Source organism: Podarcis melisellensis, assembly GCF_964234715.1.
Source record: "Podarcis melisellensis genome assembly, chromosome: 8".
Taxonomy (NCBI): domain Eukaryota; kingdom Metazoa; phylum Chordata; class Lepidosauria; order Squamata; family Lacertidae; genus Podarcis; species Podarcis melisellensis.
This window is the reverse complement of record NC_138540.1, coordinates 27,761,495-27,784,237: the sequence shown is the minus strand read 5'-3', so window position 1 is coordinate 27,784,237 and position 22,743 is coordinate 27,761,495. Positions and strand designations below refer to the sequence as shown.

At 48.7% G+C, this 22,743-nt stretch overlaps 2 protein-coding genes across 3 annotated transcripts; one reads left to right on the top strand and one right to left on the bottom strand.

Moving 5' to 3' along the window:
- Positions 1 to 252: 252 nt before the first annotated feature.
- NOL9 (nucleolar protein 9) lies at positions 253 to 10,715 on the bottom strand. Of its 2 annotated transcripts, none has more exons than XM_081923617.1 (12): positions 10,067 to 10,715; positions 8,695 to 8,917; positions 7,574 to 7,701; positions 6,552 to 6,684; positions 6,109 to 6,205; positions 5,458 to 5,555; positions 4,441 to 4,602; positions 3,047 to 3,338; positions 2,366 to 2,477; positions 1,686 to 1,863; positions 872 to 1,005; positions 253 to 558 (listed from the first exon to the last, which is right to left on the bottom strand). In XM_081923617.1, exons 1-12 carry the CDS (start codon positions 10,349 to 10,351, stop codon positions 442 to 444), a joined length of 1,959 nt encoding a protein of 652 aa, XP_081779743.1. In that variant the 5' UTR covers positions 10,352 to 10,715; the 3' UTR covers positions 253 to 441. The 2 variants fall into 2 exon arrangements, with proteins under 2 accessions (XP_081779743.1, XP_081779742.1); XM_081923616.1 differs by having other exon boundaries at positions 6,552 to 6,690; positions 10,067 to 10,711.
- Positions 10,716 to 12,519: 1,804 nt separating this feature from the next.
- Positions 12,520 to 22,215, top strand: TAS1R1 (taste 1 receptor member 1). The gene is made up of 6 exons (XM_081923547.1): positions 12,520 to 13,025; positions 14,952 to 15,276; positions 16,345 to 17,100; positions 18,157 to 18,369; positions 18,956 to 19,076; positions 20,539 to 22,215. Exons 1-6 carry the CDS (start codon positions 12,721 to 12,723, stop codon positions 21,471 to 21,473), a joined length of 2,655 nt encoding a protein of 884 aa, XP_081779673.1. The 5' UTR covers positions 12,520 to 12,720; the 3' UTR covers positions 21,474 to 22,215.
- Positions 22,216 to 22,743: the final 528 nt, after the last annotated feature.

The window sequence follows — 22,743 nt, the reverse complement described above, 5'->3', positions numbered from 1 at the left end:
TGCAGCCTGGTTATTTCTTGTTTGAAACCAGATATTCACCACCACTACATCTTTGGTAGCCTAAACCAAATTTCACAGAAAAGAGAGGAACAGTAAATACCAAATTGTTGCAGACTCTTGAAAACTGAAACACATGCCAGCACATGACAACAAGAGTGATGGAACAGCAAAGAAGCATCATTTCACCCACACTCAAAAGGGCCACTGTTTGGTGAATCCTGCACCAAGGACCTCAAAGAATGTGGCATAAAGGCAGTTTATATCAAAAGTTTAATTTTTCAGGATGTAAAGAAAACACACAAATGAATAAAACATGACAGCAGATCAGCATGACACTCTCAGCTGTGAAAATTGTAACTGGTCTCCTGTGGAAAGTCTCCTGAGAACATGCCATGTCTCTTGAGCTGATCAGTTCCTGCAGAGGAGGATTTAGACTGGAGCTCATGGCTGCATATGTTCTCTCCTCTTAAGATGCTTTTTCAATTTCAATTTCCCAGCACCTGAAATGTCATAGTTATACTCCGACGTGACATAGGGTATCTCCCCTTCAATCCCCACCTGACAAAGAAAAGACAGTGTTATAGGACACCTTGTGTCTGTCACACACACACACACACACGTGGCAAATGCCAGCAAAAGACTCATTAGGTTTAAAAAACAAAACACCAAACATATCTATTAGACTCTAAGGTTTTAAGGCCAATAGGACACTAGGAGCAATGTGAGCATTACCCAGTAAGAATTTGTGAACTGTAGAAAGAAATAGGGGCAGGGTGAGAAATTGCTTTCTCCCTCCGAATATTAAAACTCAGATTCTCCAATAGCTCTGGCTGGCAGTGGGTTCAGGATAAATAGAAGGAAGAGTCCTTACTTGGTTCAGGAAGATGCAATTAGGAATAGGGATACTTCCAATCAGTAAGCAATTCACAAATCGCAAGTTCTGTGGCGCTACTGGTGTCAGAATGTGGTACAGCTTCTTGTCTGTGTCCACCCCTCGGACGATTCCTGTAGAAAGGGGCATATGAAGAACAAGCCTTGAGTATTCCAGAACCACTTAGCAGGCTGGCACAACTAAGGTTACCTCTGGACATTTTAGCAACATTCTGCAACTATCTAGACATCTACTTCTGGGCGAAAGATAAATCATTACTTGGTTTTTAATCACAATATTTTAGTTCATATTTATCTGCTGCTGCTTTGGTTTTTCTTTTCTTTAACTGGTGTTTATTTTAATTACATACTGTAATATATATTTTTTAATCCAAATAGTGCAAATTGCGCTCAGAAAGGTCAAGATATAATTTCACTGGAATAAATATTTGGAGCACTTTGGGGGCAGAGCACATGAGCCAGATAGTGGTAGCCAACCCACAGAGCTTAGCAAGAGGGGACGCTGCTTCTTACAAGCAAAAGGGAAGGGGATTTGTCTGTGTAGTCCTGCATCACCTGCCCTGGCTAGACAAGGTCCTCCCTCTCAAGGGGAAGGGGAAGCTGGGTGGGAAGTATACATTTTGGCTATCTACCAAGGTCAACCGAAGTCCGTGCATTGCTGCCCCTTTTTGATTCTGAACAGTTCCCAGTGGAAAGGGTAAGCACTCCCACTATGATGGACTGTTTTCATTTTACAAAAGACTAAGGATTTAAAAAACAGGAAGAGAGGGGTGCTACAAACGCCAGACACTTACCAAAGCCCAGGCAGTTGCAGATGGGGGTGTGCGTCAACAAGACCGGCCCGTCTGCGTTACACGGCACCTGATCTGGCACTTGGCAGAGGCCAACCCAGCTGGCATTGACAGAATACAAGATGTGGGCAGGAGCAACGTCTGTGTGTATGACTCTGAGGGCGACGGCATTGAAAGGTACCTGGGAAACAAGAAGCAAGAGCGTAAACTCAACCAGCAATTTGCTTTGTTTCAGTTATACAAAATCATGTGGGCTACATCTGCTAATGACAGCTTGGCATCACCAGCCAGAAATGGAATTCCTGCTTATTTTTACAGAAGAATACCTCTGGATGCCAAATCCTGGGAACAAGTTGCTGGGAATACTTGAGGGAGGAGGGGGCAGAGCTCTGTGACAAAGTATGTACTCTGCACATGCAAGATAATTCACATCTTCAAAAGGGTGTCAGGAAGCCAAGCTGGGGAAAGACTTCTGCTTGAGACCTTGGAGAGCTGCTGCCCGCCAGAGAAAACAATGCCAGGCTGGATGGACTGAAAGCAGCCTGGGCTGAAAGAGGACAGAGAGAATCCTCCGAAGGTCTTTAGGGTAACAATTCCCAAGTGGTAACTGCATCTTGTCTGCTTACACAAAGCCTCTGTAATGACAATACTAACACAAAGCTCTGCTGCGTAGGCACATTTACCTGATAGGGTATCAGGCTGTGTAAAGGAAACACAGATTCCGCGTCTGGGGGCTGCAGCTGGCCCAAGTACGCCATGATTGCCATGTCTCGTAGGACACTGCTGTGGGTGCGTCTAGAGGAGCAAAATGAGAAATAGATCAGAGACTGGTTGGGAAGCACACTCTCTGGCTAGCCTTATGAGGGGGAAGGAGGGGAGGGACATGGGACTGAAGGTGAGAACAACAGCGCAAAGGAGGGTTGCAGAATAGAAAAGAGAGGTGGCCACAGAAATGGGGTTGGGAAGGTGAAAAGTGGGTTTAGTAGGTGCATGGGATGGGAAGGGGAAGCTCCAGGAAGTTAATATGGTGGGGGTTGACAAGCGGAGCAAGAAGGGAGGCAGAGCCCCCCTCCCGCTAGTGTCTCTCTCACACACAAACAGTACTTAAAATGCCACAGTACTCTTTTGATGTTATTGCAAGTACACTATTAGGCAACAGTTTGCTAGTGACCTGCTTGTAATATACATTACAAGACAGACAGGAAGGGATGCAGAAAGAGTGGGTCAAGGACTCTCAAAGGCAAGCAGAGGCGCCAGCAAAGTGAGGCTAGCTAGTCATGGAAAGGCCTTAAGGTATCACTTTACCCTGTCCTGCTCTCCACCCCACCCACCCCTGTCCCCACATGGCATTGCATGGCACTTACCCAGTGCCAGCGTTCCCTGCTCCTGGGAACTCTGGCTGGACACACAGCAATTGATGGCTAGGATGTGGAGGGTGGAAGCCTGCTTGGGCCAAGCCCTGCTGCCCTGAGTCCTCCATCCCATTCAGGCTCTTGCGCCGGAGGAGTGCTTTGCCTCTTGTGTGCAGGCCAGGAGTGCAATGGATATATTCTGGGGATAGCTGAGGCATGTCCCTGAAGTCTTCCGCACTGATCTGAACGATGTGACTAGGCGCCAGCAGCCGAATTACGTCAATCAAAAGGAGCAATCCGGCACCTTTGAACCAGGGGACAAAACAAGAGCATGTCTGAACAGTGCAGGAATGTGGGAATTCAACGAAAAGGATGGAACACATGTTATAGGGTGCAAAGTGAAGCTGCTGCATCAAGCGAGAGCACATCATTTCAGGCCTCTGTAGCTGCTGAGCTGGAGGGAGAAAGAGAAAAAGGTTTTGCAGGGCACCCAAGTCTACCTGATTTAAACACTTCGGCAATTTCAGCAGGCTTTGCCTCCATGGTCACAATTTTTATGGCCGTTAAAAGAGAGAAGCTTGGGTCCTTCTTAAAGGAATGCACACACATCCTGCACTCTCATAGCTCAAAGCGTGAGTTCCCTGCATAGCTCCTTCATCCTAACTTTCAGTACCTTGTGTCTTCCACCTGCCATTCCTCACCTTTGAAACATACCTGACATTCTAATGAAATCTGAAGCTTAGAACCAGAATTACATGAATATACTTGGCCAGGGCCAACCTCATATTCCCTCTCTGCCAGTCAGTTTCAGTACTGCAATTCCAAACAAGCACAGAAAATGCTGACTTTGCAAACAAAAACAGAAATACCAAACTGAGAATAGATTCCAGAAGAGAAGGGATATTGTATTAAAGCAAATGAAGACTTTGCTTCCCCACCCTCTGCTGTTCACTTTGCTGAGATCTTTACGGAAGGGCAGGTGCCAGCTTCCCTTCAAGCACAGTTCTAGCCTTACTGGGTTGCCAGAGCTGCCTCTGCAGCCATGTTCCAAATCTGGTGAAGTCCCCAGAGCCAGAAGCTGGGGGTTTGGGAGGTGCACCGAGTCAAGGGTTCTATGAAGAGTAGACACACTGAAATTAATGGGTCAAAGTTAGCCATGTCCACTAATTTCAATGGGTCTACTCTAAATAGCAATAACATTGGCTACCAGTACCCTGCACAGATTAGGGTTCTAGAAGCAGAATAAGCAAGAGATATGTCAACTGAAAAGGCCAGGTAAGAATGAGAGATGGGCCTCAGTGACAGTTCCCACATCCCCACCTTCCTCGCCTTGGGCCAACATAGGATCAAACTTGCGCCCAGTTGACCCCATGGCAGAAAAAGTCAGAAGCTCCCTAATGCCTTACCTTTCACCCATCCCATTGTGTTGATGACCAGAGGAACGTCTCTCTCGTAGGAACTGAACACGTATTTCAGCGTGTCAATGTATCTTTCAGTGTCCTGCTCACAACTGGTTGCCCCAAAGTAAACCATTTTGCGCGGTGTACGCTGGTGAGTGAACGGTGGACCTAAAAGGAGAGAAGAAATTGACAGAACTGCACATATTCAAAAGAGCTGCAACAGCACTTTATCCACCCAAGGGGTGGCTCAACCTCTAACAGGAAAGCAGGTCATTGCTCCAGTTTGGTTTTGATCCCTTTAGAAAGGCTGGTGCTCCAAGAAGAGCTCCACTCACACCAGAAAGTAAATTCTGTGCGGGGCTTCCTTTGTGCTTGATCCAAAAACTGCTGTTAGCACAAAATGCTGCAGCACGGTTTCTGATGGGAGTGAGACCATGTCAGCATAAAACAGCACGTAACAAATCAGAGATCTGCCTTGGTTGTCAATCTGCTCCAGGGCCAAATTCAAGGAATTATTATTACTATTACAAAGTCCTGGAGGTTGGGACCAGTTTACTTGCAGGATCAGTTTACCCCACATATATGTCCAGTCGGCCACTTCAATCAGCAGATCTGACACTGACACAAGTGCCAAATAATGCTCATTCTGCACTTGTAAGAAACTGATCTTCTGGCAGCACCTACGCTCTGGAACCCCCTGCCTGTTGACATCAGGCATGCACCTTCACTGAACTCTTTTTGGCGCCTGCTAAATTTTTTTTTGTTAAGGCCAGCCTACTCAGGTACATAGTAGGTTGACATGCATTTTATTTACTTTTAGCTACTGTTGATTTTAATCATCACTGGTATAATTTACAATACCTGTCTTCAATGATAACTTTAATATTGTGTTTTATATTTCTGTAAGCCGCTTAGAGGTTTTCTTACAGTCATTTATTGTTAAATAAATAAAACAAATAAAGCCACACAGAACAGGCGTCCAGACATTTCACATCACTCTGAAAATGCCTCCAAAGCACATACCCAGAAGCGGCTCTGTTACGTTAATTAGGGAAACGCACCCAGGAGGCGTGAACTCTGGCTGCCCCAGATCACAGTCCAAGAATTCAATGCAGGGAAGGCTACAATTAAGAAGAGGAAAATGATACAAATGTTAACAGAATGCCTTTGACTGCCGTCACTGGAAAACCCAGCCTGAAGCTAAAGCAAAAAATTGAATATTCTGATCAGCAGCCCCCCCCCCAACCTGCTCTTGTCAGCAACCAGGATGGTTATAAGAACATCAGAAGAGCTGAGCTGGATCAGAATGACCCATCTAATCCTGCATCCTTCTCTCACGGTGGCCAGCCAGATGCCTGTGGCAAACCAGAATGCAGGGCCAAGGGAGGGTACTCTCTCCTCCTGTGGTTTCCAGAAGCTGGTATTAAGAAGCATTGCAAAATCTAAGAGATACATGCTTACAAGTGCTAGGCCTTCAAAACTGGAATCCTAGAGACTGCTTTGGCAAAAGGAACAAAGGCAGGATAGCCAGACAAGGATGAGAGAGCTGACAGCCCACGGTGGGAGGAGATAAAACAGCACCCGCCACCCCTGACCAAGAAAATAGGAAACGAGTTGGGAGAAAGAAGCTCTCTCATTGCAAACAGCCATAGCAGCCTTCACCAGAGAACTCACCTGTTGAGCAAAATATTAATCAGGTATCTGTTAAAAGTTGACTTGCCAACACTTTTGGGGCCACAAACCAAGACTATAGGGCAGCCTTCATCCTCATCTGAAACACAAACACAGTATCTGAACATAATTGCCCCAGTGAAGTTACAATCTCAAATGATTATTCGAGGATAAGAACTTACACACACAACTGGCACAGCTACATGAAATCTCACAGGAGGTTAACATGACCAACATATTTTTTCAATAAAAAAAGACCAAGCAGAAACAGATTCTCCCTCCAAGCTTAGAATCAGAGAATACAGCTTGGCCCAGTTCTTTCTCTGTGGTCAAAGGAGGGCCCCATTGGCTTCATTTTTATTTAACAAGTCTTCAGATACAACCACTGCTCCATTTAGGTTACAGCTGCACTTCACCCTTGCTCACGTTAGCTTTAAGCTACTCACCTTGGCATGCTTGGACTAACTCTTCAACTGCTGACAATGTGCTTTCCGACATCAGCAGGCCATTCCTGGGGTCCTGCTTCCCAGCACCAACAGAAGCGAGCACTGTATCCTCTGGAGTGAAACTGGGAGCCTTCTGTCTCTAGGAATGAGAAGGCATTTGTCTGAAGGTGGTTTTATCCATTTTAAAAAAGGGGGGCAGGCTAGACTGTATGTCTATTAGCAGGTATTAAGAACCCCCAACTTCAGAGACAGCATCCCTCTGAATACCAACAGCTAGGGAATGGCAGGTTCAAGGGGCATTTGGCTTCATAACTAGTTTGTGGGCTTCACAGAGGCATCTGAGAGGCTCCTGTGGAGAGCAGGATGCTGGATCAGATGGACTTTTGGATGAATCCAGCAGGGGTCTTAATGTTCATTGCAAATTGGCCTTAGCTAGCAAGTATTTGGCTAAGTGACAAACACCCAAAAAGCGGATATATCCATTGGAGTTCAGGCCTAAGTGTAGGATAAATTAAAAGGCCCCAAATCCAAGAAACATTAACACAAAGGAAGCCTTGATTGCCCAGCAGAGCAGCTTCATCCCCACAAGAGGCCTAAAAGGATACCCAAGACCCAGGACCAATGCAGCTCAATTGAAATCCATGTAATTAGCCCAAACAGAAATTTGATATAGGCCACATAGTCAGCATTTTTCATTAGTGGGTGACTTCAGGTGTGAATGCTCAAACTGTAAAGAAAGGCATGTTCTCACATGCATCACACCCCCCACCAAGTCCTTGAACTTCCCTTGTATAATCTTGCTTTATCAGGGTCTCCCATCACACAGAGGGTTCTACTCAAATTCAAGAGGCCCTGCTTATAATAATAATAATAATAAAATTTATTTATATCCCGCCCTCCCCAGCCGAAGCCGGGCTCAGGGCGGCTAACATGGGGACTGAACACATGATACCAGGTCTTACAGTGTATCCTGGCCATCCTCAATCAGTTCTGCGAAAACTCAGAGGACAGAAGGAACTCACCTTTGCTTTGAATATGTGGGAGAAATTTGAGTAGCTGTGAATGAACCTAGTCGCTGGAGTATCCAGACGCTCCAACAAAATCATGGAACACTGAGGAATGAAGTCTTTCATCAGTTTGCATCTTGTATCTGGAAAGACAAAGGATGAAACCACAAATGAGAGAGTAAGCCTCCTGCTTGGCCCTCATAATGCTTCAAGGCCATTGTGATCAGGACAGAAAACCATAATAATTGCAGTGGTTCTGAAGGGCTTCCAGTGGCTTCCAGTGGAGCCTGCCTCAGTCTTGGAAGTCTTCACATTTGCACATGAGCTTTTTCTACAGAGCACAGGGAAGCAAAGCATACACACAGAGAGCTATTCTCACAATAAGGCAGCTACCCAACTGTGGCTTACTCAATCTTGTTCTCTATTCCTACTATTCAACAGGTCCGGACATTAGGAGCCTGGGTTTCGCTTTTATTGGCAACAGGCCCCAAGCTCTGGAACCTTCTTCCAGAAGAAGTTAGGGAAGCACAAACACAGCTGTTTTTGTTGTTTTTTTTGAGAAGTCTCCATGTTTTCAATTAGGACTTAAATTTTCTGTGGCTGCTTTGTCTAAAATGTGTATTTATCGTGATTTATAAACGGCTTGTTTTTGTGTATATGTTGCATTTCTTTTAGTGTAAAATACTAAACACAGCTTGTGAAACAGCAATATAAAATATTTCAGGAAACGAACAAAACCACCCTGTGAACAGCGTTAGGCTGAAAGGGAGAGCTGCTGGATGTGAATTTTTATTATTATTTTATTATTATTTTATTATCCAGGGTTTTCCCCTAACCAGACTGCAACAAAGAACAGCAAAATGACCTGTCTGTGGCAAAGGGCCACAGGTCAAAATCATGCCCATCAAAGATATCTATTCTGCACACAGAAAATCCAAAAGAATTTCAAGGGATGCGCATGGGTATATATAAACACACACTAGACAGCCTGTCCACAAAAGCCTTTTTTAACAATCTGATCCCTGAGAGTCAGAGCTCTGTGTGAGCACAAAGCACATCATATTCTTCTTCAAACATCCAAGGTCACCCTCTCACAGGAACAACAAGTTCAGGGCCCACCCTCCATTCCAACTTACCTCGGGGCACAAGGTATGCTCGGAGGATGGACTTTGCCTCTGCTTTCATTTCCTTCCCAGATTTTTCTGGCTCCTTATAAGCCACAGCTTCAATGGTGAGAGCACAGTGGGAGTAGGGGGAGAAGAGGTGATACGGGGGCTGATCTGGAACGATGTTGAACCCAAACACCCGTACAGAGCCATACAGGCATGTCAGGGAACACTTGCCAGTGAATGTCAGCGCCTGACAGGTAGAAAATAACTACTGTAAATAAGCAAACTAATATGTAAATGCTGGCTGCCCCTTTTAACATTACCCAGAGAAGTTGTCCTAGACTGCTTTTAATATTACATTTTAATGGTGTAACCCATTCTGGGGTCTCAGGGTGAATTATATAATAATCATTTCTGGATACTGGTCCTCCAAGTACTGTTGGACTTCCATCATTGGCCAGCTGATGGGAACAGCTGAAGGGCCACAGAGGATGTTCTAGGAACATTAGAAACTGCCTTATTCCAAGTCAGACCATTGGTCCAGCTAGATTATTACTGTCTGCAATTACAAAGCTCTGCAAGGTTTCTGACAAGGAGTCTCGTTCAGCCCTATCTGGAGATGCCACCTGGGACTGAAGCAAGGACCTTCTGCACGAAAAGCAAATAATCTATCATTGAGCTACAATCCTTCTGCTAAAATCAGAGTTAGATTCTACAGTATTCCGCATGGTTCTGAATATAGGCCTGACTGAAATATGAAGCTGACTTATAATGACTCAGTCCATTGGTCCATCTAGCTCCAAATTATCTATTCTACACAATGACTTTTCAAGGCTTGAGATAGGAGCCCTTCTGCACGCAAGACAGATACTCTACCACTACAGTCCTTCCATATCTACCTGCCCACTTCCCCCTGCCCCTTCTGCTACCTAGTCACACCCCCACAAAGACACATCCTTCCTTGTACAGTAAGCCCGCAACTTATGCGCATTTAATGTGTGCACATTCAGAATTTTTTTATTTAAAAGATTAAAAAGGGGAAGAAGGGGGCAGGGTTCCAGGACAAATGACTTTGGCAATCCTACCCACCATGGAACCAAATGGGTTTCGATCAGAGGTGATTTAGAATTTAGATGCAAACTCCGTGTAAGTTGCTGGCCTATACCGTACAGCTAGTCCACCCAATGGAGAACCCATGAGTTGGAGTCCATTCTCTGTATTTGCATAACCACGCCTCTTGCGTTTCCTGGCCACGCCCTTTCCCTGAGCGGCACCTCAGCTAGCCCATGCCCCTTCTACTCCCAAGCCACGCCCTTCCCTTATTTGGTAACGCCTCCAACGGCGGAGGGGGACCCGCGCGCGTCCTAAATTTGCATAGCCACGCCCTCTCGGCGCTCACCTGCCCCTGAGGCAGGAGCAGAAAGGCTCTGCCTTCCTTGGCCTCGACGGCCGTCAGCATCTCTCCCTCAGCCGAGGCTCCTTCGTCCGTTGGCGGCGGTTGCAATGGCCGCGCGGAGAGGAGGCCGCGGGCGAACTCGCGGGCGTAGCGCTGCAGGGCGTCGGGCCCCCCGCGGGCCTTCTTCTCCGGCGGAGCAGGCGGAGACTGCAGAGCCGCTTTTCGCCGCCTGCGCCGGCTTCTCTGCCGCCGGAGGAGGCTGGCCGGGTTCAGGCGGCGATTCGCCATCCCCACACCTCGCCTCGGCGGCGGCCCGCGTCTCCAAAGCGACCGCTGGCGCGCATGCGCGTCCTTTCGCGAGCCGGGAAACGACGATAGAGACAGGAACGGGTAGAGCGGCTTCGTGTTTCGGAACGTCGTGACGTCATATGGTTGCCTAGCGGATATAAGAAGGAGCACCGGAAATTATAGGAGCCCTTCATTTGAATTTCCGGGCAATAGACTTTTTTGTTTGAGGTTGGAATTGAAAGGTAGCTAGGCAAATCGTGGGAGACGTTGTAAGGTTTTCCCCCAGCTGTGTTTTGTTTTGTTTAAATGTATTTCCCGCCTTTCCACAAACGGGCTCAAGGCGGCTAACAGTAGAAACGCGATAGCGTAATAAAATACGTAATAAAAGCAGAACACAATAGAGAGTAGAGTTGGGAGGGACACCCAAGGGTCATCTAGTCCAACCTCATTGCAATTTAATAATAATAATAATTTTTATTTATACCCTGCCCTCCCCAGCCAAGGCCGGGCTCAGGGCGGCTAACAAGCAATAATAAAAACAAGTTGAATGAATACAACTTAAAAACAAGATTAAAATATTGAAATATTAAAATGCAGCCTCATCACAGGAGGAGAAAGGAAAAAGAAAAAAGAAAGTTGGATTCAGGAAATAATAATGGGATTACCCTTTGAATTCACAAATTTTACAGAGAACAACCAGCTACCATCAAAGCACAGATCAGATCTGTATCCAACGACTGAACTCTAAATAGACCCAGACTGGTACTTTTTGGCACTGCCACTTGCCACTTTTTAGCACTGCCTCGATGTGAACCACAATTTATGTGGTGTCATGAGACTCAGGGTCTCTGTGATTGTTACACTTCAGTTTGAAGGGATCCCCTGCAAAAAAACAGAGGATCCATAATTGGTGGTGCCCAGATTCATGCATGTTTTTGCACCACGATGACATCAAGTAACAACATAAGGAGAGTCCTCCTGAATCAGGCCAATCAGCGGCCACTCCAAGGGCTTCAGCAAACAGAAAGCAAGTCCACTCAAGTAGAAGAGAGTCCCACTCAGAGAAGATGCATTGAAAGTCATGGCCATGACAAACTGAGGTCCATTAATTTCAGTGACTATCTACGTACTTTGTGTAGAGCATAGCTGGACAGGGCCCAGTGTCAGGTGGGACAAGGGTTAAGCACACCTCTTCATTCCCTGCTGAAACTTCCCTCCTTCCCAAAGCTGTTTTTCCAGGGAAGGAAGGAAAGTGTGATGGGGTTTACACATGATGGAAATGGGCAGAGCAATGGAAATCATTGCACTCTCCCCAATACTGGGATTTCATCCAGCTGAGTTTTTCTCAGAGCAGACCCACTGAAATCAATGCCACATCAATTTGTTCCAATTGGTCTATTTGGAGTATCACCAGCATTGGTAACAACCCACTGGTTTGGTTCATTTCTGCAAATATTTGTCCTGATTACAGTATAGAGTTTAAGAATTAAAGGAAAGGGCCATAACTCAGTGGCAGAACATCTGCCTTGCATCCAGGAGATCCCAGGTTCACCATTAGCATCTCCAGGTTATACTGAGAATGAACCCTGCCTGAAACCCCAGAGTGTTGCTGGAAGTCAGTGTGGACTGAGGAAGGTTAACCATTCACCTGTATTATGTGTTTTACAAAACATACCATTAGAAATTCTGCAAAGCAAAGTGTCATCATCAAAAATACCATCCCATGTTCTCCTCCACATGGGGATCCCCATTTTCTCCTCTTTTAATAAAGATTCACTGTTTCTGCATATGTTTTCTTTCCTTATCGGATTTTCCATGGAAGCCATAATCTGGATTAAGTGGGGAAATAATACAGGCCAGCATTTGGATGAGGATGTCATCATGCAGACATGGAGCAGCATAGAGTCCAGTGATAGACCCGTGCTTGGTGGAAGTGCCAATTATTTCCCAAAAACCAGGCATTGTAACAGCGTGGCAGTGAACATGTCAAAACACAGCTGCTTCCTCTTTCATTTCAATCTTTCATGATACATTCCTTTTGGGTGCTTCATGGGTTTTTTTAGCAGCTGAGGACTAGAGACTTGCACAGGCCGCTAGTGCATCCATTCCTACATGATGTGGCCAACATGATTGTAACAGAGGTGGCACGAAGAGTGTTGCAAGTGTTTATAGGGTCTAATTTTATTCCACAAGGAGCCCAGGAGGAGAGAGCACATTTTACTTCAACTCTCCTGCAGAGTCTGTTAGGAAAATTAAACCCCACAATTTGGTTTTCAGCTTGCATCCTGCTGCCTCCCCGCTCCAGGAAAGTTTCCTGTGTATGTATATCTTACCCTCTGCTCTGAGGCATTTTACAGGTGTGTAGGGTTATGCAAATGATCCCAGGTGATTCAGGGACACTGGCCTCAGTATTCCTTCTCCCCAAAAGGCAGAGTGCCCTTGTGGCTGCAACAGTGACTTCCCCTGGTCTGTTCAGGATGAGTCTCTCTTCCCCACCCTTTTCATATTTGCTACTTTGGGGCTTCTGTTGCTGTGCCAGTGGGAGCTTAAACCAGGGGATTTCTTCCCTGCTGAGGCTGGATGGAGATTATACCCTTGCGGGGCTGTTTCAGATTCACCGGAGTAACATCACCAAACCCCAGAAAACTAAGCCAGAAGTTGCCATCTGTGACAGGTAAGTGAGAGGAGCCAGAAATATTGCAAGTGCCATAGCTCACTGCTTTGCTTGTAGAGGGTCTCAGGCTCAATTCCCAATAGCATCTCCAAGTAGGACGGGGAGAGACCCCTGCCTGAAACCCTGGAGAGTTTCTGCCAGTCAGTGTAAACCACACTGAGCTAGGTGGTCTGATGGGCCAGTGATCTGATAAGTCATCTTCCTATGTAGGATGCAGGTATCTGTGTTTGGGAAGCATGTGGTCCCAAGCTATGTTTTATCCTGGCAAAAGAGCAAATGAAAACGGCAAATACCAAAGTAACTTCTCCACGGTCAAGTACTTGAAGGAACATCTCCCATAGACATGCTTACACCTTCAAGTGAGGCTCCTCTACTTGCTATCCCACCATTCTGCACAAGCAGAAGTAGCATTACAGGCAGCAGAGCCTTGTGTGTGGTGGCATCCGTCCTCTAGACTTTTCCTAAGGAGCTGCAGACAGGCCCATTCCAATGTGGACTCACAGTCAGCTTAAGACCATTTCTCCCCATCCCTCAACACACACACCAGGCTTGTATTGGCAACAGACAGGCATCCTACTTATTTGCCATCAGCTATTGTGTTTCGCATGATGGTTAATCAGTTCTGATATTTCCTAGGCTGTCATTTTTTCTTTTGTCCCTCTGAGAGGCAGTTCAGCTGAAAACCCATTAAGAAGTGCCATGCTGTGTCTGCTCCAAGGTAGCCAGGACTATTCCCCTTTGGAATATGGAGGATTCCGTGCAGCCATCATGACTCACGGCCACTGATCGATCTCACCTGTTCCATGGATTTTATCAAATCTCCTTTAAACATTGTCTTGTGTCAACAAGTAACATACATGGGACAAAGTTATGTGCAGTGAATCCCTGACCCTCCAGCTTCCTCCAGTTTTATAAAAGATGAAGGAGGCTGGAAATTCCTATTCAATTTTCCCCAAAGAAGCTGCATAAACAAATCAAGAGCTCCAAAGTTGGAGGCTATGAGTGCCATTGCTCATGCAATCAAAACAGTGCCACCAGGGCACAAAAAGGGCTGTGGCTCAGGGGCACAGTAGAAGGTCCTCCAGGTTCAATCCTCACCATCTCAAGGGCTGGGAGAGACCCCCATCTGCAGCCCCAGAGAGCTGCTGCCACACCTTGCGGGGAATCTTGAAGCAGGTGGACCAATGACTCGACTAAAGCAGTTTCCAGAAATCATAATAAGACAAGTATCAGCAGGCAAGGAGGAGGAGGGAACTAAGGGGGACAACTCTCCAAGCAGCCCAGTGAGAACTGAACACTTGTCCATTTGTTTGCAACCAATCTATGTTTCGTTTTATTTGTTCAACCATTTTATTTTACAGTTCAGTATTGTTTTTAGTTTGTGTTTTATAATCATTATTAAAAGTTTTAGAAAGCAGTAAAACCAAAACCAAGAGTAAAAATAAGAAAGAAAGAGCATAAGAAAAGGAAAGAAAATGGAGGAGGAGGAGGATGAGAAGAAGAAGAAAACCTCTATAAAGGTTATATATTTACTCTTAATGCACACCATGGGATATAAATCATCCCAGCTCTCACCTGGGCGCTTCCCCCAGCCTCCCACCCTGGGAGATTCTCTCTCCCTTGCCTCTCACACAGAGCCTTTCCTCTTCCATCCCTCACAGAACATGAGTATAGAGTTAGCCAAAAAGAAATAATAAAAGAGAGAGAGAGAGAGAGAAATAAAAAAAAGAAAAAGATGCTGACAAATTCAGGGTTGCGGGGCAGGAAACAAGGAGGGAGGGCATGGAATGGAGTATCATAATGGAGCCTGTTGCATAGGAGCAGTCTACCATGCAATATTTTGCTGCTGTCCTATTTGGGATCCACCCCCACCCCCACCTGTCTTTTAGTTCCATCTTCTCCTGTGGCTTTTCCCTGTTTCTGCAGCATGTACGACGCGAGTCACCACGGCTACTACCTGGTCCAGGCCATGCGGCTGGCGGTGGAGGAAATCAACAACTCCAGCCGCCTCCTGCCCAACGTCACGCTGGGGTACGAGATCTACGACACCTGCTCGGCATCCTCCAACATGTACGCCACGCTGAGCGTCCTCTCCCAGGGTGGCGGAGAGGGCTGCTGCGGTGCCCGGCAGCTGGTGGTGGCTGCCAACTACACCCACTCCCTGCCCAAGGTTGTGGGCGTCATTGGGCCAGACACCAGTGAGAATGCTTTCACGACAGCCAGTCTGCTGGGTGTCTTCTGCATGCCAGAGGTAAGCCCCCGAAGGGCGGTGGGACTTCATGGATTAGGAGAGCCGTCTCCCACTCTGTGCTTTCTCCAGCTTCCCCACCAGCCACAGTCAGCATAGCCAGGCCCAGGAATAAGGAAAATTATTGGGGGTGGGCAAGAACAGGCACCAGCAGCTGCCCAGAGATGTCAGGGGGTTGGTGCCAGACTGCTCTTCCTGGTCTCTCTTTTAGGCTGTTGATAGCATGTTTCACAACTGTCTGGTTGAGATTCCTGCATTGCAGTAGGTTGGGCCAGCTGAGCCTTTTGAGTCCCTTCCAGTTCTGCAATTCTGCCTTATTTTTCTCACACATCTTCCCCCAAAGCAAATTACCCTCTTTGCTGGTGCAGGAGAGATCACTGCAAAGTAAAAGCGACGCAGTCCACTGGGAAGTTGTGTTGGGGAGAGGTTCCTGCTGGATCATGTCCGTGAAAGCGTAGATTAGGCAGAAGAAAGCCCTCAGGAAATGTTGGGGAGGGCAAGGGCCGTGAATTGAAGCAGAGGGAGCCTCGGACTGACGATAGTTGATGTCTGAGGAGTCCTGAGGTGGCTGCTAGCTAGGAGACACGTCCCACAAGTGGCTCTGTTTCCGTCAGTGATGTACCTGGAGCAAGCTTGTTTTCTGCTGCTCCAGAGGGCAGGACCTGAACTCATGGATTCAAATGACAAGGAAGGATGTGCCAGCTGAAAATTAGGAAGAACTTTCCGAGGGTGAGAGCTGTTTGACGAAGGAACGGACGCCCTTGGAAGGTGGCGGACTCTCCTTCCTTGTAGCTTTTCAAACAGAAGGTGGATGGTCAATTGTCAAGGGAGTCTTTAGCTGCTGTTCCTGGTTTGCAGTGGGTTGGACTAGCTGAGCCTTGGGGGTCCCTTCCAACTCACAGAACTGTTTCCATCTGCCCATCCAGCTGCATCAGGGGTGAGGGGATGTCTGTGGCCCTGCAGCTGTTGCTCCCACCATCTCTGGCCATGCTGGGAACAGAGAAGGGATTGCTGTTGGGAGTTAAACTTCAGCAACATCTGGAGGACCTGCCTTGCTCTCTCTTTTCCCAGATCAGCTATGAAGCCTCCAGTAAGATGCTCAGCAACAAGAGGGTCTTCCCTTCCTTCCTACGCACCATCCCCAGTGACCAGCTGCAGGTGGACGCCATGGTGCGCCTGCTGAAGACTTTTGGGTGGACCTGGGTCGCGGTGGTGGGCAGCGACAACAACTACGGGCTCCAGGGCCTGCAGATGCTGCATGAAGCGGCCCCCCAAGAGGGCATCTGCTTCGCCTACCAGGGCGCCATCCCCGCCAGCAGCGCAGAGGTGGCCCGGATGATCCTGGATGTGGTGGCCTCTGCCGCCAACGTGGTGACCGTCTTCGCCAACAAGCGCAGCGCCCTCCTGTTCCTCAGGGAGGCCACCCGGCAGAATGTGACCGGGAAGGTGTGGCTGGGCACGGAGGACTGGTCCTTGGCCACGGAAATCTGGAAAATCCCTGGTGTTCAGGGCATCGGCACAGTCCTCGGGGTAACCATCCACCAGGCACACCTCTCGGGGATGAAGGCATTTGAAGCCGCTTTTGACGCATCAGAGGAAGCGGGTGCCCACAGGGGCGACACTGGCTCGTGTCGGAATTGCAAGGAAAGGTGCAGCCAGCGATTCTCCCGGTTCCGCAAGCTGCCCGACAGGCAGGAGCCGTCGCCCTACGACACACAAGGAGCGTTCAGTGTGTACTCGGCGGTGTATGTCATGGCACATGCCCTCCATCGTCTCCTGGGCTGCCAAACTGGTGTGTGCCAAAAGGGCACCGTCTATCCGTGGCAGGTAAACCTCCCCATCTCTCTCTGTTTCTGTCTCTGGGCATTTATCCGGCAGGGACAGTGCCAAAATGGCATTCCTGCTGCGGTAAGAGTGGGGTCTCTCCATGGAAAAAGCAGGTGCCAGCCAGGGGTGGCTAACCTGTGGCTTTACAGATATTGCTCAACTCCAGCTCTCATCAGTCCCAGCCAGCAGGATTCATGGAAGATGGAGGCTGCAACATCTGTAGGGTGCCACGGTGCTTATCCATTGCTCTGTGTTTTCCTGGGATTCCAGGATGCCGAAGAAAACAGATTAACAGCTGAGATTTCTCTGCATGATATACTCTTAGCGCCTATGCCACACCATCTCTCCAGCTGAGCATGCTCTGATGGGCATTGGGGGTATGTGAGCTGGGATAGCTCACTTGGTAGAGCATGAGACTCTTAGTCTCGTGGGCATAGGTTTGAGCCCCATGTTGGGCAAAAGATTCCTTCATTGCAGAGGGTTGGACTAGATGAACCTCAAGAGTCCCTTCCAACTCTATGATTCATCTTGTTAGAGGGTGACACAGGAGACACAGCCCCCAAGTCACTTGCACTGGGCCCTGGATCGCTTGCCCTTTCCCCTCCCTTTTCCTGCTCACAAACCCTGCCTAATTAAAGAGTTCGGGTTTGGGGTGTGGAAATTTGCAGAATCCATGTGGAGTTTTCAAAATCAAAAAATGGAAGGGGAGTTCGTCCATGGAATGGGACCATTTGGTTCAGGCAGCTTGGAGGTCTTCCAGTAAAACATGGCCCCGTGCGTTCAATTTTAAACATGGGGCGTTTCCACACTGCAGACTTAAAACTGGTTTATCAGTTAATACCTTCTCCCCAGAGAAACTCTGGAAAATACCTCCAAGCCCACAGTTTGGTAATATCTTTGGACCAACCCACAAGAACGCGGCAAGCTCTAGAGTCTTCCAAAACGCTTCACCAGATGAGATATACTGGGGTTGACACGAGTTGTAGTCCAGAACATCCGAAGGATATCAGGTTAGGGTTGGCTGGATTAGTCTATCTGTCTGTCTCTCTGCTGCAGCTCCTGAAGGAAGTGAAGCAGGTGAACTTCAGCCTGAACCACAGACAGATTTATTTTGACACCAATGGGGACCCCTTGGTTGGCTACGACCTGGTCTTGTGGACATGGGCTGGGCAGGAGTGGAACTACACCGTGGTGGGCTCCTTTGACAGGAACCCGGACCGCCTGAGCATCCACAAGGACAGGCTTCTGTGGCACACAGAGGATAATCAGGTAAGGAGGCTCATACACCCAGGGAAGATTCTTATTGTTGAGATCTAGGCACCACCCATGACGTTGGTCTGCCTGGAATTCCCCTTGCCAGGGAAAAATGGGAGCAAGCAACCCATTCTACTACAGGGGGGTTGTAGCATTGGCTCATGGGGGCACTTTGGGTCTACCTACACCCCTTGACAGGGACGCGGGTGGCGCTGTGGGTTAAACCACAGAGCCTAGGACTTGCCAATCAGAAGGTTAGCGGTTCGAATCCGCGCGATGGGGTGAGCTCCCATTGCTTGGTCCCTGCTCCTGCCAACCTAGCAGTTCGAAAGCACATCAAAGTGCAAGTAGATAAATAGGTATCGCTCCGGCGGGAAGGTAAACGGTGTTTCCATGCACTGCTCTGGTTCACCAGAAGCGGCTTAGTCATGATGGCCGCATGACCCGGAAGCTGTCTGCGGACAAATGCTGGCTCCCTAGGCCAATAAAGCGAGATGAGCACCACAACCCCAGAATCGGTCACGACTGGACCTAATGGTCAGGGGTCCCTTTACCTTTACCTTTTACACCCCTTAACACCAACGCTCATGCTCCCGCCCAGGTCCCTGACTCCGTGTGCTCCAAGGAATGCGGCACGGGGGAGCAGAAGGTGCAGCAAGGCATGCACCAGTGCTGTTTCCACTGCGTGGGCTGCTCTCCAGGAACCTTCCTGAACAGAAGCGGTGAGTGAATTGTCAGCAGGCAGGGCAAGGCCAGGCCAGCACCAGAGTCAGAAGCAGGCGGGCAGAGGCGATTCGACTCTTCTGCTTCCTGCCTCTTTAAACCCATGGCCTCCATGGGTTCAGGCTGGCTCTGCCCCCTTGCTGTCTCCCCACAGGGCCAACGCCTCTGAGGTCACATGGCTTCCTAATCCCGAAGCCCAAGCCTTGCATAATGTTCCTGATCTTTTGAGGTTTGGGGGCAGGGTTTGTGGTCTCACCTGCATCCTCTAGGAGGAAGCCATGGCCAAGCGGCCCATGACCAGAAGCAGGAAGCTCTCTTGCAAAGCATCAGAGGGATGGAGAAACATGGAAATGTGCTGGAGCCACAGAGGGTTCGCTCATGCTAGCCTGGGGGGTGATGGCAGTGGCAAAAAAAGGAGAGTTTTGTACCCGGTATACCTTTAAAGCACATTCTTTCCCTTGGGAAATACTGGGCAGCTTAGTTCACCCCTTCACAAAGATACAATGTCCAGCAGACCTAAAAAAATCCTACGGGCCTCAGGGAGAGAATGTGCTTCAGATGCGTTTTTATTTGCTTTTCAATTTATTTCTAAATGTGACTGGTTTTAGATGCTTGTAACTGTCTTTGGAATGTTTTAATCTTATATATATATATATATATATAGTCTGCTTTCTTGTTTTAAATGGTCCACCTGTTTGCTACCAATTTGTAGAAGCAGGTGCACTTTTAGGACCCTGAGCGAACTAAGACGGTGGGTGGGCGAGGTCTAGAAGTCGGGATGGGGAGGAAGGGGACGGGTTCAAGAGATGCAGGGATGAGTGCCAAAGACCCAGGACCTCCCCCTAATAACACTCTTGCACGCTGTAATATTAGGAGAGCACTTCCATAGTGCAGCACACACAGACGGCGAGGCACTACAGCAGATAGGTGCACTAAGGCTGAGCTGTGTTGATGGGAGGAAAGGCAACGTTCCTGCAGCCGGGAATCCAGGATTAATTATTTCATAGAATCATAGAACTGGAAGGGGACGCGAGGATCATCTAGTCCAACCCCCTGCAATGCAGGAATCTTTTGCCTGGCATGGGGCTCAGACTCACAATGCTGACATTAAGAGTCTTGTGTTCTCCCAGCTGAGCTATCCCAGTTGGTTATTGCATATGTATCCTAGGCTTTTCTCCAAGCACCTCAAGGTGGTATACACATTATTCTGCTCCTCCTCCTCCTCCTTTAACCCCCACAACAACCCTGTGAGGGAGGTTAGGCTGAGAGGCAGCGGCTGGCTCAAGGTCGCACCCAGCTGGCCCAGTGGAGATTTGAACCCTGGTCTCACAAGTCCTCGTAGTCAGACTCTCTAACCACTACGCTGCAGCGGCTCTCCTGTTGGCTGCCCCCCAGAGATCCCAGGGGTGGGGGAAAGGTGGCTTCCAGTTGCCTCCGCTGACTAGCCCTGCCGCCCCACAGATCCGTACACCTGCCAGAAGTGCCAGAAGGATCAGTGGGCGCCTGACAGAAGCGAAGCCTGCTTCGACCGCACCGTTGTCTTCATGCTGTGGGACGACCCCATCTCTGTGGCCCTGTTGGCAGCCAACACCCTCCTGCTGCTGCTCGTGGCCGGGACCACAGGCGTCTTCGTGCGGAACCGCCACACGCCCGTCGTGAAGTCGGCCGGCGGTTGGATGTGCTTCGCCATGCTGGGCGCCCTGGCCTGCGCCGGCCTCAGCCTCTACTGCTTCTTCGGGGCCCCAGGGCACTTTGTCTGCCTTCTGAGGTTGTCAGTGTACAGCACCTGCCTCACTGGGTGCCTCTCCTGCATGGCGGCGCGCTCGGTGCAGATCGTCATCGTCTTCAAGATGGCGGCCAGGGCTCCGGGCCTGTATGGGGCCTGGCGGAAGTACCACGGCTCCGGCCTGCTCATAGGAGCCATCACTGGGCTTCAGGGCACAACGGTCCTCACCTCCCTCACCCTCAGCCCACCGGCCCCCTACAAGAACTACGAGGCCTTTGAGAAGCTGATTCTCCTGGAGTGCAGCCAGGGCAACACGGTGATCCCCGTTTTCTGGATGATCTTCAACAGCCTGCTGGGCGTGGCTTGCTTCACCATCAGCTACATGGGGAAGGACCTTCCCAACAGCTACAACGAAGCCAAGTGCATCACATTCAGCAATCTCATCTACTTCGTCTCCTTCATCACGTACACCACTGCCGCGAGCATCTACAAGGGCAAGTACCTGGCGGCTATCCACATCGCCACCCTCCTCTGCACCCTCGCCGGGATCTTTGGGGGCTACTTCGCCCCCAAGGCCTACGTCATCCTCTTCCACTCCCATCTCAACACCAACCAACACTTCCAGATGTCCATTCAGAGCTACACAAAGAGGGTGAATGCAGCAGGCTGAGGGGCGGGAAGGTCAGGCGACCAAGGCGGGATGGGCTTTGCCGTCTCGGTTTCACATTTTTCCAGTCTTATGTACCATACAATTCCACACTAATTTTTTCTTCTTCTTTACACAAAAGAAATCCTCATGAATTCTAGTGCCATTTGCCTTCATACGGTAAAATTGTGTGCAATTAACTTGCGCAATTTGAAAGCCGGCTGTTTGAAATCCCACAGATTAAGCACAGGGAAGGCGGAGAGCTTAAAAGCTCCTCTTGCACCAGGTTTTCCTGGAACAGAAAGTTTTTAAAAGCCTTGCTTACCAGGCTCTGGGATGTTCTCAGGAGATTTTCTGGGAATCCATTTGCCCCCACAGGAGCACCCCAGAGCTCTCTGCTTTGCTTGAAAGGTAAAGATGGTTGCATGAGGGTGGTTTGGGCATACAGTGGAACCTTGGTTCTTGGTCGGCTTAGTTAACGAACAAATTGGCTCCCAAACGCAGAAAACCCCAAAGTAAGTGTTCCAGTTTCCAAACATTATTTGGAAGTTGAATGTCCAATGCAGCTGTCGGCTATTGTTTCCAGGACACCTGCTCCAATTGGAAGCCGCACCTTGGTTTTCGAACATCTTGGGAGTTGAACGGATGACATTTGAGAACCAAGGTTCCACTGTACATGTTTTTGCACATGTGAACTATCCCCAGAATGTAATCCCGGCATAAGACGCAAAACACTACAAATTCTATGATTCTGTTCTATGATTCATACCGTGTACACTTCTTTGTATGCAATTTTGCTAAGTAACATACGGTATTTTTCGGCCCATAGGGTGCACCTATTTTTTTGAGGGGGAAATAAAGAAAAAAAAATTTCTTTCCCCCCCAGGCGCGGGGCTGGGGCGGGGGAAGCCTGAGCTTCCCCCGACCCCAGCCCCCAGAACAGGCAGCTCTCCGCAAGCCGTGGGAGAGCTGTGCGAAGCCCAAAGTCTGGGGGGCGCTGAGCTCAGCGTGCCCCCAGGCTTCGGGGTGCAGGCAGCTCTCCCACGGCTTGTGGATAGCTTCCTGAAGCCTGGAGAGCGAGAGGGGTTGGTGCGCACCGACCCCTCTTGCTCTCCAGGCTTCAGCGAAAGCCTGCATTCGCCCCATAGGACACACACATTTCCCCTTCATTTTTGGAGGGGGAAAGTGCGTCCTATAGGGCGAAAAATATGGTATTTTCCTGCAAAACGATTTCCCTTATATAATGCACTTTTGCAAGTTATTTTCATGGATATACACATTTATCTGCATTTTT